This window comes from Petromyzon marinus, unplaced genomic scaffold (assembly GCF_048934315.1).
Source record: "Petromyzon marinus isolate PM22_M1 ecotype Great Lakes invasive population unplaced genomic scaffold, UKy_Petmar_22M1.pri1.0 PM_Scaffold_86, whole genome shotgun sequence".
Taxonomy (NCBI): domain Eukaryota; kingdom Metazoa; phylum Chordata; class Hyperoartia; order Petromyzontiformes; family Petromyzontidae; genus Petromyzon; species Petromyzon marinus.
In genome coordinates, this window is record NW_027423695.1 from 176,211 (window position 1) to 192,683 (window position 16,473).

At 56.1% G+C, this 16,473-nt stretch overlaps 1 protein-coding gene across 1 annotated transcript; it reads left to right on the top strand.

Annotated features, from left to right (window-relative positions):
* The first annotated feature begins 10,555 nt into the window (after window positions 1–10,555).
* Window positions 10,556–15,855, top strand: LOC142923895 (uncharacterized). Its single transcript, XM_076064882.1, has 2 exons — window positions 10,556–10,674; window positions 13,581–15,855. Exon 2 carries the CDS (start codon window positions 14,446–14,448, stop codon window positions 15,853–15,855), a length of 1,410 nt encoding a protein of 469 aa, XP_075920997.1. The 5' UTR covers window positions 10,556–10,674; window positions 13,581–14,445.
* The last annotated feature ends 618 nt before the right edge of the window (window positions 15,856–16,473 follow it).

A 16,473-nucleotide genomic window follows, 5' to 3' on the forward strand; every position in this document is an offset into this window, starting at 1 on the left:
ACACAGACACACACACGGCCACTGTCACCACACAGACACACACACGGCCACTGTCACCACACAGACACACACACGGCCACTGTCACCACACAGACACACACACGGCCACTGTCACCACACAGACACACACACGACCACTCGTCACCGCACAGACACACACACGGCCACTCGTCACCGCACAGACACACACACGACCACTCGTAACCGCACAGACACACACACGACCACTCGTCACCGCACAGACACACACACAGCCACTCGTCACCGCACAGACACACACACGACCACTGTCACCACACAGACACACACACGACCACTCGTCACCGCACAGACACACGACCACTCGTCACCACACAGACACACACACGACCACTCATCACCGCACAGACACACACACGACCACTGTCACCACACAGACACACACACGGCCACTGTCACCACACAGACACACACACGGCCACTGTCACCACACAGACACACACACGACCACTCGTCACCGCACAGACACACACACGGCCACTCGTCACCGCACAGACACACACACGACCACTCGTAACCGCACAGACACACACACGACCACTCGTCACCGCACAGACACACACACAGCCACTCGTCACCGCACAGACACACACACGACCACTGTCACCACACAGACACACACACGGCCACTGTCACGACACAGACACACACACGACCACTGTCACCACACAGACACACACACGACCACTGTCACCACACAGACACACACACGGCCACTGTCACCACACAGACACACACACGGCCACTGTCACCACACAGACACACACACGACCACTGTCACCACACACACACACGGCCACTGTCACCACACAGACACACACACGACCACTGTCACCACACAGACACACACACGGCCACTGTCACCACACAGACACACACACGGCCACTGTCACCACACAGACACACACACGACCACTCGTCACCGCACAGACACACACACGGCCACTCGTCACCGCACAGACACACACACGACCACTCGTAACCGCACAGACACACACACGACCACTCGTCACCGCACAGACACACACACAGCCACTCGTCACCGCACAGACACACACACGACCACTGTCACCACACAGACACACACACGACCACTCGTCACCGCACAGACACACGACCACTCGTCACCACACAGACACACACACGACCACTCATCACCGCACAGACACACACACGACCACGCATCACCACATGTGGACACACACACGACCACTCGTCACCGCACAGACACACACACGACCACTGTCACCACACAGACACACACACGGCCACTGTCACCACACAGACACACACACGACCACTGTCACCACACAGACACACACACGGCCACTGTCACCACACAGACACACACACGGCCACTCGTCACTGCACAGACACACACACGACCACTCGTCACCACACAGACACACACACGACCACTCGTCACTGCACAGACACACACACGACCACTCATCACCGCACAGACACACACACGACCACGCATCACCACATGTGGACACACACACGACCACTCGTCACCGCACAGACACACACACGACCACTCGTCACCGCACAGACACACACACGGCCACTGTCACCACACACACACACGGCCACTCGTCACCACACAGACACACACACGACCACTCGTCACCGCACAGACACACACACGGCCACTCGTCACCGCACAGACACACACACGACCACTGTCACCACACAGACACGACCACTCGTCACCACACAGACACAAACACGACCACTCGTCACCACACAGACACACACACAACCACTGTCACCACACAGACACACACACGACCACTCGTCACCACAGACACACACACGACCACTCGTCACCACACAGACACACACACAACCACGCGTGACCGTACGGGTACACACACACGACCACTCGTCACCGTACGGACACACACACAACCACTCGTCACTGCACGGGGACACACATAGGTACACGCGTCACCGCACGCAACCACACGTCACCACATGGACACACATTATCACATCTTACAACAAATTACCCATTAATGATTACATATTATTACCCATGAACACATATCAACACAGCAGACACGGTTGAACATTAAAAAAACATTACTGCGTGCTACCACACACAAAGACAAAGATCTCCTGTGTAGTCTTAACCGACTTGTTTGGGCAAGTGCTGCCACAGCACAAGAGGAGGGTGGGTAGCCAACACCACGTCCGGCCGCCTCTGTCTCCGTGCTAGCAATGTTTACACATTGAATCTTGCACTCATGTGAGGCCGAGTCGATCTAGGGGAGGCCCAGGACTAGTTCACAGAATCATCGTAGTTTGCCATGAGCGGGAATACAACTCAAGGTCGTCAGACCCATTACCGTACACACCCCGGAGCACGGGGATTGGCGGCCGAGTGTGCGGCGTCTACACAAGGGTCACGCGCAACTCGACGCGTCGCCGTGCCGACGTGCGCTCGCGTCGCCAAGGCGCTCGCGTCGCCGTGCCGACGGTCACCACCTGCTCGCGCTTGAGCTTCTCGCGCTTGCGGATGAGCTCGACGAGCAGGCGCGCCCGCTCCAGGTCGTGGCGCAGACGCTGCCACGACTTGAGCTGCTCCTTCAGTGCGTGGCTCTTCTCTCCCAGGTGCTCGCGCTGGGGTCACGCCGGGGGGCAACAGGGGTGGGGGGGAGAGGAGAGGGGGCGTGAGAAGGCCGAGCCGCTCCGTGAGGTGTGATTTGGTGAGATGCGGCCGGAGGTTTGTTTTGTTTATCCCAATTGCGGTATCGGTGTCGCGTCGTCGCGAGAGACGCGGAAGCCATTGGACACGCAGGAACATGCGTCACCACACGGGGACTCTCCATACTTGGAGCTGGCCTCATCAATGACGATATTAACACGTAGGTTTCTTTCCTCTGTGTCAGAAAAGGGCCCACAGAGCTACCACTGAGACCCCTTCGGGCGACACTTTTGGTTCGCACAGTAAGAGGGTGCCGCCTTACAAATTGCAGATAGCACGTTCGTCACGTAATAGTCAAACCTATATTTAATTCTCAAAGCCAGAATTTTTGCCAAATAAGTGCAGAAAATATTATTCTACGTGATGCTTTTGTGCGCAGTCGCTGGTGACCAGGCCGAAAACAGCAACTCACCGCACTTGAGAACCCGGTGGGTTTAATCGCAACCCGGCTTTGAACCCAGGACCTTAACGGTGCCCGCACAGCACCATGACTTCTGAGCCAACCCAGCAGCCCTCGCAGGCACAAGGCATTGACTCATTCATTCATCAGTATCCTAATACGTAAAATTGAGCTGTGCGACACGTGATAATTTGACAATTTCTACAAACTACGTGTAACTTATATTTACGTTCTAAAAAAAAAAAAACTCCAATCCTAATCGGGGCGAACATGGGGTTGATACCAAGCAGATATTTTTTTCTTTGTCAGGCTTGACGGACTCTACGGCAATCTACTGCTCTACCGCGCAGAGAAATAAAACCAAAACGTGGGGGGATGGCAGGCTCAGACCAAACTAAAATAAAATAAAAACTACGGCAAAAAAAGTTACAATTTCCAAAACGGACGACCGCGGATTGCGAAAGTTCGCCAAAACGTCTGGGTTACAGGCTCTAACGAATGTTCACTGTGAATCTTGAAGGGCAGCCTCCGTTACCTGCTCCATGGATCGCTGCGACTGCAGGTGGGACTGCAGCCTCCGCAGAAGGGGCACGCCATTGCGGGACTGCCGCTTGAGCGTCCAGTAGCTGTGCATGCGCTGCATGAACTGGCTCTTGCGCTGCATGGACACGCGGCTAATGATCTTGCTCAGCCTGCGAGCCAGCGAGGTGGGGGGAGGGCGGTAAACAAAGGCACGGCAACGCACGGCATCAGGGCACCAGCAAAACTGCCCCGCTGATAGGAGGGGTTTCGAAGCGCCACGCGTCAGAGCTCCGGGTTCGAACTCACACCTCCATTTCTCCAGAGTCCAACCCATACTAGAAGTTGGGATAATCAATTACCGTCTTAAGACGTAGGATTTTGTTTTTGCATCCCAATTGATGAGGTATCATTTACTCTACCGATTACCGGCTCATTACTCAATGAATACAATAACTCTAAAAAATGTGTATATATGTCACTCTTTGGTTCTTTCGGTAAAGTCACATGGGTAGAAAAATAAATAAATCACGACGTTTCGATCGCAACACAAGCAATAATCGTCATCAGGTGGGACAACCACAGCAAGAAAAACTGTTTATTGGGATTCCTGCAGTCAAGAAAGCTTCAAATCAAAATTGTAGATATGTTGTTCTACCGTGAGTACCCATGTGTGTGTCACTGGCCGGGAGGTGATGGCGAGGGCTTGGGGGTGTAAATTGGCGGCGTCACGCTGGGAACGCTCCCCTTGCCGGGGGGGTTTCTCACCTTTGAAAGGCGGGATTTTTGGGGGCATCCACCATTGTTTTTAAATCGGGCCTCAGAATGAGAATGTTTATTTTATCCGAGTAAAACCACCCCCTGAGCTGTTCAGCTCCTTTTTCAACGGCGACTCGGCCAGCCCTGAACTATCGCGCAATAAGGATCGGTTGATGAGAGAGCGGACTTCATCGATTGATCCATATGTACAGGGCCTAACCCACGTCTCCAGCCTCCAGGGTTTATCGCCGGCCCCCAAAATCCCACCCCCCCCGCGCGCCTCTCCCGCCCGTCCCCCCCCCATCATCACACATCTGTCCGAGACGGCCGTGTAACATCGCGCACCTGTGGGGAGGAATGCACGGCACGGACACGATGGGCACAGCGGCGCGCCGCTCCGCCAGGATCTTCCGCGCCTTCTTCATCTTCTGCTTCGACTTGGCCTTGGCTTTCTTGGCCGACCAGCCCGGGGTGCAGCCTCCGGCCGCGCCGCCCTCCCCGTCCTCACCGTCGCTCTCGCTGCCTGTCAGCAGCAGGGGCCTGCGAGACGTGGGGAATGAACGGCGATGCGGAGGATTTCCGTGAAGCGCGGCGGGAATGTGACGAGTGTGTGACGGGAGCGTGACGGGAGCGTGACGGGAGCGTGACGGGAGTGTGACGGAAGCGCGACGGGAGCGTTACGGGAGCATGACAGAAGCGTGACGTGAGCGTGATGGGAGCGTGACAGGAGCGTGACAGGAGCGTGATGGGAGCGTGACAGGAGCGTGACGGGATCGTTACAGGAGCGTGACGGGAGTGTGACGTGAGCGTGACGGGAGCGTGACGGGAGCGTTACGGGATCGTTACGGGAACGTGACGGGAGCGTGACGGGAGCGTGACGGGAGCGTTACAGGAGTGTGACGGGAGCGTGACGGGATCGTTACGGGATCGTTACGGGAACGTGATGGGAGCGTGACGGGAGCGTGACGGGAGCGTGACGGGAACGTGACGGGAGCGTGACGGGAGCGTGACGGAAGCGTGATGGGATCGTTACAGGAGTGTGACGGGAGCGTGATGGGAGCGTGACGGAAGCGTGATGGGATCATTACGGGAGCGTGACGGGAGCGTGACGGGAATGTGATGGGAGCGTGACGGGAGCGTGATGGGAGCGTGACGGGAGCGTGACGGGAGCGTGACGGGATCGTTACGGGAACGTGACGGGAGCGTGACGGGAGCGTGACGGGATCGTTACGGGAACGTGATGGGAGCGTGACGGGAGCGTGACGGGAGCGTGATGGGAGCGTGACGGAAGCGTGACGGGAGTGTGACGGGAGTGTGACGGGATCGTTACGGGAACGTGATGGGAGCGTGATGGGATCGTTACAGGAGTGTGACGGGAGCGTGACGGGAGCGTGACGGGAGCGTGACAGGAGCGTGATGGGAGCATGACGGCAGCGTGACGGGAGCGCGACGGGAGCGTGACGGGAGCGTGCACCGTTGAACAGGAGCGTCCCCACCGGGTCGCCCTGGCATGAGTCGTGCCGAACCATGATACTCCGCGTCGCTTAATCTTATGGCTTGCCATGTCACACCCCGCACCATGTCACACCAAGATACACCACACCATGCCACACCATACCATGCCACACCGCACCGTGTTACATTACACCAAGTCACACCACACCACGCCACACCATACCACGTCACACCGCACCACGCCAACACCGCACCACGCTAACACCGCACCACGCTAACACCGCACCACGCTAACACCACACCACGCCAACACCGCACCGCGCAACACGCCACATCGCACCAGGCCAAACCCGCACCGCACCACACCGAATCATGTCACATTCACCACACACCACGCCGGACCGCACAACGCCGCAACGCCGCGCCACACCAAGCCACACCGCACGATGCCACACCACGTAACGCCACATCCCTCCATCGCGGGCTGAGCTCTGCAACTGGTAGCCTACGGAGCTCGTCTAGGCAGAGAGTGAGCCGCTGAGTGATACGGCTCAGATACGTACAAGGAGGGCCTCAACTGCCTAACCTGTACACAAAAACCACACAGGTGAGAGCCTCGGCTATGCCTCACCTGTACATGAAAACCATTGCAGGTGAGGAGGGTCACCCTATGCCTCACCTGTACATGAAAACCACACAGGTGAGAGCCTCGGCTATGCCTCACCTGCACACGAAGGACACGCAGGCGAGCGAGACGGAGACACGCACAAGGACGAGGGGGACACGTACCGCCGCACACTGCCGGGCGGCGTGTGAATGTCGCAGTACGCCGTCTTGCGGACGCTGAAGGACGTCCCGTTGGCGCCCGTCTCGCGCACGGGCTCCATCTTCATGTAGAGGCCCGCCTGCTGGGCGCACGTCACGTGGAAGGCCGTGTAGCAGTTGGCCTTGTGGCACTGGATGCAGGCGCCCGAGCCGCGCTGCTTGCACACGTAGCAGGTGAGCTTCCAGCGCGCCGGCGGGATGTGCTCGATGCTGTCGATGGGCTCCAGGAAGACGGTGTTGGCGAAGCACACCTCGGGGATCCACAGGGCGCACACCACGTGCGCCCAGCGCCCGTCGTCCGTCTGCTTGAAGGCGCCGCCCTTGTTGGGGCACAGCGCGCAGTCCACGGCCCGCGAGGGCGACTGCAGGCAGCGGCGGCACAGCCACTGGCCCTCGGGGATGTAGGGCACCCCGTAGCACTCCTGGTGCACCGCCAGGTTGCACATGTCGCAGAAGAGGATCACGTTGCTATTCTGGCACTCGCCGTCGTTGCAGATGCAGCAGAGGGCGTCCTCGTCCGGCGGGGGCAGCGGCACCGATGCTGCGCCGGGCGCGGCGGCGGCGGGGACGGCGGCACGCACACAAGGTGAGGGAAACAGGTGAGAGATGCGTACGGGTGAGAGACAGGTGTGAGACAAAGGCTACAGACGCATAGAAGTGAGAAAGGCACCAATCCTGCATCCGTAATCCATTTTACGCTGGGTTTTAATCGCACAGTTTTGGACAATCCTTATGATCAATTTGGCTTGGCTTTCACTTTCGTAAAACAGAGCTAATCTATAAGCATAATGAAAATTAGATTAAATCATTAAGAATTGACACAATCTTGGCTCTTTCTAGCTGATGGCCACCACAATACTGTGTGCAGCAACTAGGAATGCAGCTTGCATTTAGATGCTCGACACACAATCAATGCATGTTGGGTGGGTTTGGGTGGGTTGGGGTGGGTTTAGGTGGGTTTGGGGTGGGTGCATTTGGGTGGGTTTGGGTGGGTTTTGGTGGGTGCATTTGGGTGGGGTGGGTGGGTTGGGTGGGTTTGGGTGGGTTGGGTGGGTTTGGGTGGGTTGGGTGGGTTTGGGTGGATTGAGGTGGGTTTGGGTGGGTTGGGTGGGTTGGGGTGGGTTGGGGTGGGTTTGGGTGGGTTTAGGTGGGTTGGGTGGGTTTGGGTGGGTTGGGTGGGTTTGGGTGGGTTGGGTGGGTTTGGGTGGGTTGGGTGGGTTTGGGTGGGTTGAGGTGGGTTTGGGTGGGTTGGGTGGGTTGGGGTGGGTTGGGGTGGGTTTGGGTGGGTTTAGGTGGGTTGGGTGGGTTTGGGTGGGTTGGGTGGGTTTGGGTGGGTTGGGTGGGTTTGGGTGGGTTGGGTGGGTTTGGGTGGGTTGGGTGGGTTTGGGTGGGTTTTGGGTGGGTTGGGGTGGGTTTTGGGTGGGTTGGGGTGGGTTTTGGGTGGGTTTTGGGTGGGTTGGGTGGGTTTGGGTGGGTGCATTTGGGTGGGTTGGGCAGGTTTCGGTGGGTTTTGGCTCAAACGATGGGCCCTCACCCCCAGAGGGGTCGGTAGAGTTGGCCCCTCCGCCGGCCCCCGCCGTGTCGCCTTGGATGCCGCCCAGGGGCTTGGCGCGGCTCTCGAAGCATGACTCCTTCTCCAGGCGATCCATGAGCAGCTCGAAGGACTCCTGGGTGACGGGTGGCAGGCCCTCGCCGTGCCGCCGCTCGTTCATCATCTCCAGCCACGCGTAGTCCTCCTCGTCCATGTGGTACTCCACCTGAAGGGGGGGAAGCCCCACGGGGGTAACGAGTCACCTGGCCCCCTACCGCTCATCCGCCCCCTCCCCCACGCCCCCCACCATGTTCGCCACGGAGGGGGGGGGGTCATTGGCAGGTGAGAGAAACGTTCAAAACGAGCGCGAGGTGTCGTGCGAACGGGCGAGCTTACGCTGAACGAATCGACGCGAAACGCCATGCCGCGTGTACGCGCACACGCGCACGCAGGCACGCAGGCACGCAGGCACGCACCTCCTCGTCGAGCTCTTCGCTGGACTTCTCGATGTATCTGTAGTAGGCGCTGGGGCGCGCGGGGGCCACCGGCGCGTCGTACTCGATCACGCGGAACATCGCCTCCGGGATCTTGCACGCGGCCGGGCCCCCCGCCGGCGCGCACGCCACACCGGAGGGGGCCGCTCCCCCAGAGCCGGACCCCGAGCCGGACCCCGGCCCCGCGGGAGCCCCGGGAGCGGCCTGGCCGGGGGTGGCCACCGCTCCCTGGTGGGCCGACGTCCACGCGCCTCCTCCGCCGGCGCCCGGACCCCCGTCGCCCCCTCCTCCTCCGTCCCTCCTGCGTTCCTTGTGCTTGTGCCGACCGCTCTTGGGTTGCTGCTGATGCTGCTGCGCCGTTCCGTCGGCGTTCTCTTTGTTGCCGGCGCCAGTCTCCGCGGCTCCCCCATCCTTGTGTCTCGTGCGCTCGTGTTTCACCTCCCTTTGCGCGCCTCCTCCTCCTCCGCCTCCTGCTCCTTCGGTGGCCTCCTCCTCCTCCTTGATGCCGGCGACGCCGTTCTTGCTGTCGCCGTTCTCCTGGCCGCCGGTGCCGTTGTTCTGGTTGCGCTGTCGCCGCTCGTCCCCTCCGGCGGCCGCCACCGCCGCCTCCTTCTCCTCCGGCTGCGGCGCCGTCTCATCCTCGTCCTCGTCCACGATCTCGATGGAGTCGAAGATGCTGATGCGGATGACCCGGCCGTCCAGGTCGACCTCCACCAGGCGCTGCGCCTGCGCGTAGGTGAGGGCGTCGCGCCCCGGAGAGCGAGCGGCGCCGCCGCCGCCGCCGCCCGTGGCCCCCGGGGACGGAGCCCTGGAGGTCCCTCCGCCGCCGCGGCCCTTGCGGCCCCGGGGCTTGCGCGCCGGCGTGGGCGCCCCCGCGCCGTCCCCATGCTCGTAGTGGAAGAGGTGGTACTCGATGCCGCTGTAGGACTTGTAGATCTTGCGGCACGAGGACACGGGGCATTCGTAGGGGGGCTTGGTGGCGCGGAGGTTGCAGCAGTAGGTGCGCACGTCGAAGTCCAACCCCACCATCGCACTGTCTGTGTGTGTCTGTGTGTGTCTGTGTGTGTGTCTGTGTGTGTGTCTGTGTGTGTCTGTCTGTGTCTGTAACGGTTAGCGCGCAACGCTATGAACTCACGGGCACGAGTTCGATTCCCGCTCACGGCCAACACCGGTGACGATTATTGAACCGGTCCTGGGCCTCCCCGAGGTCAACTCAGCCTCAAATGAGTACCCGGTGCGATGTGTAAACATCACCACTGGGGAGACAAAGGCCGCCGGGCGTGGTGTTGGATACCCACCCCCTCGTGTGCCGTGCCGGCCTTCATAGGTGCTCGCTAACAGCACTTGCCCCAAGTCTGTTCAGGCTATATGGGGGATCTTGGTCTTTTTATATGTATTTGTGTGTGAGCACAGCCACACCACACCTTTCGTGGGTCTGTGAAAGTATCTGTGTGAGGTGCAGGCCACAGCACCTCCTGCCCGGCCCCACCACGTCAGTTCTACTAAGAAGACCTACGCGTTTGTATGCAAAATGGGTTGTCGCGGTGGTTAACGCATTTGCGCTACAAACACAGTGGCCCAAGTTCAATCCCCAGCCACGTCTCACGACTCCCTCCTGGGGCCTCACCTAGATCGACTCGGCCTCAAATGGGCTCCTGGTGCGGTATGAAAATTCAGCACCAAAGAGACGAAGGCAGCCGGGCGTGGTGGGTGTAGACACAACCACTGCCTCTTTGTGCGGCGCGGTGGCCTTTATACTTGCTCGCAAAGAGCCTCCGCCAGGGAAAGCCAAGCTGTCGCAGGCGACAGGTTGCACTGTTTTCATCAAGCTTGTGCCGTATTACTCTGCCGGCTGGAGTTGCACGTGCTGTAACATCCAGTCTGCAATGCCAAGTCGCTCGTCCTCCGTGCTGACGACTTGCCGCTGCTGTAGAGGCTTGTTCGTGTTAAACAAAAAAAATATCAGTCAATACCGGTGCGGTTCTTGGGCTCACCGCTATATATTATGACATTGTAAGCTATCTTTACGCGCTGTGTGTGCTGTGTGTTACCTTGAGAGCTATCCGTACGCACTGTGTGTGCTGTGTGTTAACTTGTGAGCTATCTTTACGCGCTGTGTGTGCTGTGTGTTAACTTGTGAGCTATCCTTACGCGCTGTATGTGATGTGTGTTACCTTGTGAGCTATCTTTACATGCTGTGTGTGTTGAACTTGAGTTATCATTACGTGCTGTGTGTTACCTTGTGAGTTATCTTGACGCGCTGTGTGCGCTGTGTTACCTTGTGAGCTATCCTTACATGCTGTGTGTGCTGTGTGTTACCTTGTATGCTATCTTTACGCGCTGTGAGTGCTGTGTGTTAACTTGTGAGCTATCTTTACGTGCTGTGTGCTGTGTGTTACCTTGTATGCTATCTTTACGCGCTGTGTGTGCTGTGTGTTAACTTGTGAGCTATCTTTACGTGCTGTGTGTGCTGTGTGTTACCTTGTGAGCTATCTTTACGCGCTGTGTGTGCTGTGTGTTACCTTGTGAGCTATCTTTACGTGCTGTGTGTGCTGTGTGTTACCTTGTGAGCTATCTTTACGTGCTGTGTGTGCTGTGTGTTACCTTGTGAGCTATCTTTACGCGCTGTGTGTGCTGTGTGTTACCTTGTGAGCTATCCTTACGCGCTATGTGTGCTGCGTGTTACCTTGTGAGAAATCTTTACGCGCTGTGTGTTACCTTGTGAGCTATCCTTACATGCTGTGTGCTCTGTGAACTTGTGAGCTATCTTTACGCGCTGTGTGTGCTGTGTGTTACCTTGTGAGCTATCCTTACGCGCTGTGTGTGCTCTGTTAACTTGTGAGCTATCCTTACGCGCTGTGTGTGTTGTGTGTTAACTTGTGAGCTATCCTTACGCGCTGTGTGTGCTCTGTTAACTTATGAGCTATCCTTACGCGCTGTGTGTGCTGTGTGTTACCTTGTGAGCTATCCTTACGCGCTGTGTGTCCTGTGTGTTACCTTGTGAGCTATCCTTACGCGCTGTGTGTGCTCTGTTAACTTGTGAGCTATCTTTACACGCTATGTGTGCTGTTACCTTGTGAGCTATCTTTACGCGCTGTGTACTGTGAGTTACCTTGTGAGCTATCTTTACATGCTGTGTGTGCTGTGTGCTACCTTGTGAGCTATCCTTACGCGCTGTGTGTGCTGTTTGTTACCTTGTGAGCTATCCTTACGCGCTGTGTGTTACCTTGTGCGCTATCTTTACGCGCTGTGTGTGCTGTGTGCTACCTGTGAGCTATCTTTACACGCTGTGTGTGCTGTGTGTTACCTTGTGAGCTATCCTTACGCGCTGTGTGTGCTGTGTGTTACCTTGTGAGATATCTTTGCGCGCTGTGTGTGCTGTGTGTTAACTTGTGAGCTATCTTTACACGCTGTGTGTGCCGTGTGTTACCTTGTGAGCTATCCTTACATGCTGTGTGTGCTGTGTTACTTTGTGAGCTATCTTTACACACTGTGTGTGCTGTGTGTTTACCTTGTGAGCTATCCTTACACGCTGTGTGTGCTGTCTGCTACCTTGTGAGCTATCATTACACGCTGTGTGTGCTGTGTGTTACCTTGTGAGCTATCCTTACACGCTGTGTGTGCTGTGTGTTACCTTGTGAGCTATCCTTACATGCTGTGTGTGCTGTGTTACTTTGTGAGCTATCTTTACACGCTGTGTGTGCTGTGTGTTTACCTTGTGAGCTATCCTTACACGCTGTGTGTGCTGTGTGCTACCTTGTGAGCTATCATTACACGCTGTGTGTGCTGTGTGTTAACTTGTGAGCTATCTTTACACGCTGTGTGTGCCGTGTGTTACTTTGTGAGCTATCCTTACACGCTGTGTGTGCTGTGCAACTTTGTGAGCTATCTTTACACGCTGTGTGTGCTGTGTGTTTACCTTGTGAGCTATCCTTACACGGTATATACTGTGTGTTACCTTGTAAGCTATCCTTACGCACTGTGTGTGCTGTGTGTTTACCTTGTGAGCTATCCTTACACGCTGTGTGTGCTGTATGCTACCTTGTGAGCTATCATTACACGCTGTGTGTGCTGTGTGTTACCTTGTGAGCTATCCTTACACGCTGTGTGTGCTGTGTGTTAACTTGTGAGCTATCTTTACACGCTGTGTGTTACTTTTTGAGCTATCCTTACACGCTGTGTGTGCTGTGCAACTTTGTGAGCTATCTTTACACGCTGTGTGTGCTGTGTGTTTACCTTGTGAGCTATCCTTACACGCTGTGTGTGCTGTGTGCTACCTTGTGAGCTATCATTACACACTGTGTGTGCTGTGTGTTACCTTGTGAGCTATCCTTACACGCTGTGTGTGCTGTGTGTTAACTTGTGAGCTATCTTTATGCGCTGTGTGTGCTGTGTGTTGCCTTGTGAGCTATCTTTAACCGCTGTGTGCGCTGTGTGTTACCTTGTGAGCTATCTTTACACGCTGTGTGTGCCGTGTGTTACCTCGTGAGCTATCCTTACGCGCTGTGTGTGCTGTGTGTTAACTTGTGAGCTATCCTTACGCGCTGTGTGTGCTGTGTGTTAACTTGTGAGCTATCCTTACGCGCTGTGTGTGCTGTGTGTTACCTTGTGAGCTATCCTTACACGCTGTGTGTGCTGTGTGTTACCTTGTGAGCTATCCTTACACGCTGTGTGTGCTGTGTGTTACATTGTGAGCTATCCTTACGCGCTGTGTGTGCTGTGTGTTACCTTGTGAGCTATCCTTACACGCTGTGTGTGCTGTGTGTTACCTTGTGAGCTATCCTTACGCGCTGTGTGTGCTGTGTGTGTGTCGTGTCACCGTGTAGTAATTACGTTACTCGCCAGGGTCTTGGGGTGCGCTGTTCACCGAGGGCTGAGTCGAGGAGGCTGCTGCTGCTGCTGTTGTTGTTGTGATTATTCCCTTGAAGGAGTCCGCGTGACGACTGCGAGCGAGTTCGGCGTCACGGTCGGACGCCGTTCACTATCGACGCAGTCCAGGCGAGGCGACGTCGAGAAGACCGGGCGATGCAGGGGGGTGTGGGGGGGTTCTTCTCCGGGGTTCTGTCTCATTTGTCTCTCTCTCTTGTCTCTGTGTCTCTATCCGTGTCTCCCTCTACCTACCTTTGTGTATTTCTCTGTCTCTATGGCTCGATGTCGTCTCGATGCGTCTCTTTGTAACTCTGCCTCGTTCGTCTACGTTAGTTGCTGTATGCCCCGACGTCCCCGTGTCTGTCTCTACGTCTCTGTGTCCACGTCTCTGTGTCCTCGTGTCTCCCTCTCTGTCTTTAGATCTGCCTCGATGTCTCCCCGTCTGTTTCTCTCTGTGCTCGGTGTCTCTCTGTGTATGTCTGCTTAACCTATCTGTACACTGTCTAAATAAAGTGTCTTAGGTGTATACAACGCCTCTTCACGTCGCTGTGTCTCTCTTTAAATGTCCATCTCCCTCTGTGTATGCTTTGCACCGCCTCTGTGTGCCACTATATGTCTATATATAAACACTGTCTTTGTATTACTGTGTCTATGCATCTCTATTCAATAACCACGTATATCGCTCTATCTCTACGCGTCTCTAAATGCTCTTTGTGTATTGTTATTAAACACGTGTCGCTACTATCTCTCTGCGTACCGACACTCTACGCATCTCTATGGATATCTCAACGCACCTCTGAATGTTCTCTACGTATCGCTCTACGTATCTGTAAACTGCAGTATGTATCGCTACGTGTCTACGTTGTCTCCCTGTCTCTCTACGTTGTCTCCGTGTCTCTCTCCGTGTCTCTCTACGTGGTCTCTGTCTCCGTGTCTCTCTACGTGTCTCTCTACGGGTGTCTGTCTCCGTGTCTCTCTACGTGGTGTCTCTCTACGTGGTGTCTCTCTACGTGTCTCTCTGTCTCCCTGTCTCTACGTTGTCTCCGTGTCTCTCTACGTGGTGTCTCTCTACGTGGTGTCTCTCTGTCTCCGTGTCTCTCTCCGTCTCTCTCTGTCTGCGTGTCTCTCTACGTGGTGTCTCTGTCTCCGTGTCTCTCTACGTGGTGTCTCTACGTGGTCTGTCTCTCTACTTGTCTCTCTACGTGTCTCTCTGTCTCCGTGTCTCTCTACGTGGTGTCTCTGTCTCCGTGTCTCTCAACGTGGTGTCCCTCTGTCTCTCTCCGTGTCTCTCTACGTGGTATCTCTGTATCCGTGTCTCTCTACGTGGTGTCTCTGTCTCCGTGTCTCTCTACGTGGTCTCTCTGTCTCCGTGTCTCTCTACGTGGTGTCCCTGTCTCCGTGTCTCTCTACGTCTGTCTCTCTACGTGGTGTCTCTCTACGTGGTGTCTCTCTACGTGGTGTCTCTCTACGTGGTGTCTCTCTACGTGGTGTCTCTCTGTCTCCGTGTCTCTCTGTCTCCGTGTCTCTCTACGTGGTCTCTGTCTCCGTGTCTCTCTACGTGGTGTCTCTCTGTCTCTCTCCGTGTCTCTCTACGTGGTCTCTCTGTCTCCGTCTCTCTACGTGGTGTCTCTGTCTCCGTGTCTCTCTACTTGGTGTCTCTGTCTCCGTGTCTCTCTGTCTCCGTGTCTCTCTACGTGGTCTCTCTGTCTCCGTGTCTCTCTACGTGGTGACTCTGTCTCCGTGTCTCTCTGTCTCTGTGTCTCTCTGTCTCCGTGTCTCTCTACGTGGTGTCTCTGTCTCCGTGTCTCTCTGTCTCCGTGTCTCTCTGTCTCCGTGTCTCTCTGTCTCCGTGTCTCTCTGTCTCCGTGTCTCTCTACGTGGTCTCTCTACGTCTCTGTCTCTCTACGTGTCTCTCTACGTGGTGTCTCTCTTTCTCCGTGTCTCTCTATGTGGTCTCTCTGTCTCCGTGTCTCTCTACGTGGTCTCTCTGTCTCCGTGTCTCTGTCTCCGTGTCTCTCTACGTGGTGTCTCTGCGTCTCTGTCTCTCTCTACGTGGTGTCTCCGTGTCTCTCTACGTGGTCTCTCTGTCTCCGTGTCTCTACGGTGTCTCTCTGTCTTCGTGTCTCTCTACGTGGTCTCTCTGCGTCTCTCTCTGTCTCTGCCTCCGGTCGCTGCGCGCCATGGCGCCTCCTGCCCAATCACGTCCGGGTCACGGGGGCGCGCGCGACGTCACCGGCACGTGACCGGATGAAGCGGCCAGCTGGGGGGAGGGCACGTGACTCTCCCTCGGCGACCACGTGATCCCCCCCTTCCCCCGGGGCCATTTAAACTCTGGAGCACGTGGATGTCGAGATTATAGGCAAGCGCCAGGGGCTGATGCGAGTCTTTACAATCGACTCGACATGCTCCTCAATAACACTGTGGCCTTGAAAGGAAATATAAATGTAATAGGCAACGTTTCGGGTGATGACCCGTCTTTAGAGCATATAGGTAAGGAGAGATGGGAGTGGGTAAGATTTGGAGACTGTACTATATACTGCGGGCCTGATAAGAATTAAACATTTTATATTACAGCGAGTGCAAATGTAGAAACATTGATTCTTGCACATGTGATGCAATGCATTTAAATATAATGCCCAGCCCTGTCAATCCACTACTGGACGAATGCCGTTGTCAGTCATTGGGCGTTGCTTGGCCATCCATACTTTACCAAGCTGGTCAGTGAATGTTGGAAGGTAGGGGCAGGACTGGTTGAGATACTCGCCACCAATGTTAGCCATGGGTGGGAATCGAGTTCAGCGCATCGCAGCGCAGTGCGTGAACCACGACATGAACGCCCCCCAAACCTTAACACAAAGATCCCCGTGTT

Bases quoted from the DNA above. Each gene is read 5' to 3' on its own strand.
- LOC142923895 (XM_076064882.1), top strand. From the start codon at position 14,446: ATGTATCGCTACGTGTCTACGTTGTCTCCCTGTCTCTCTACGTTGTCT.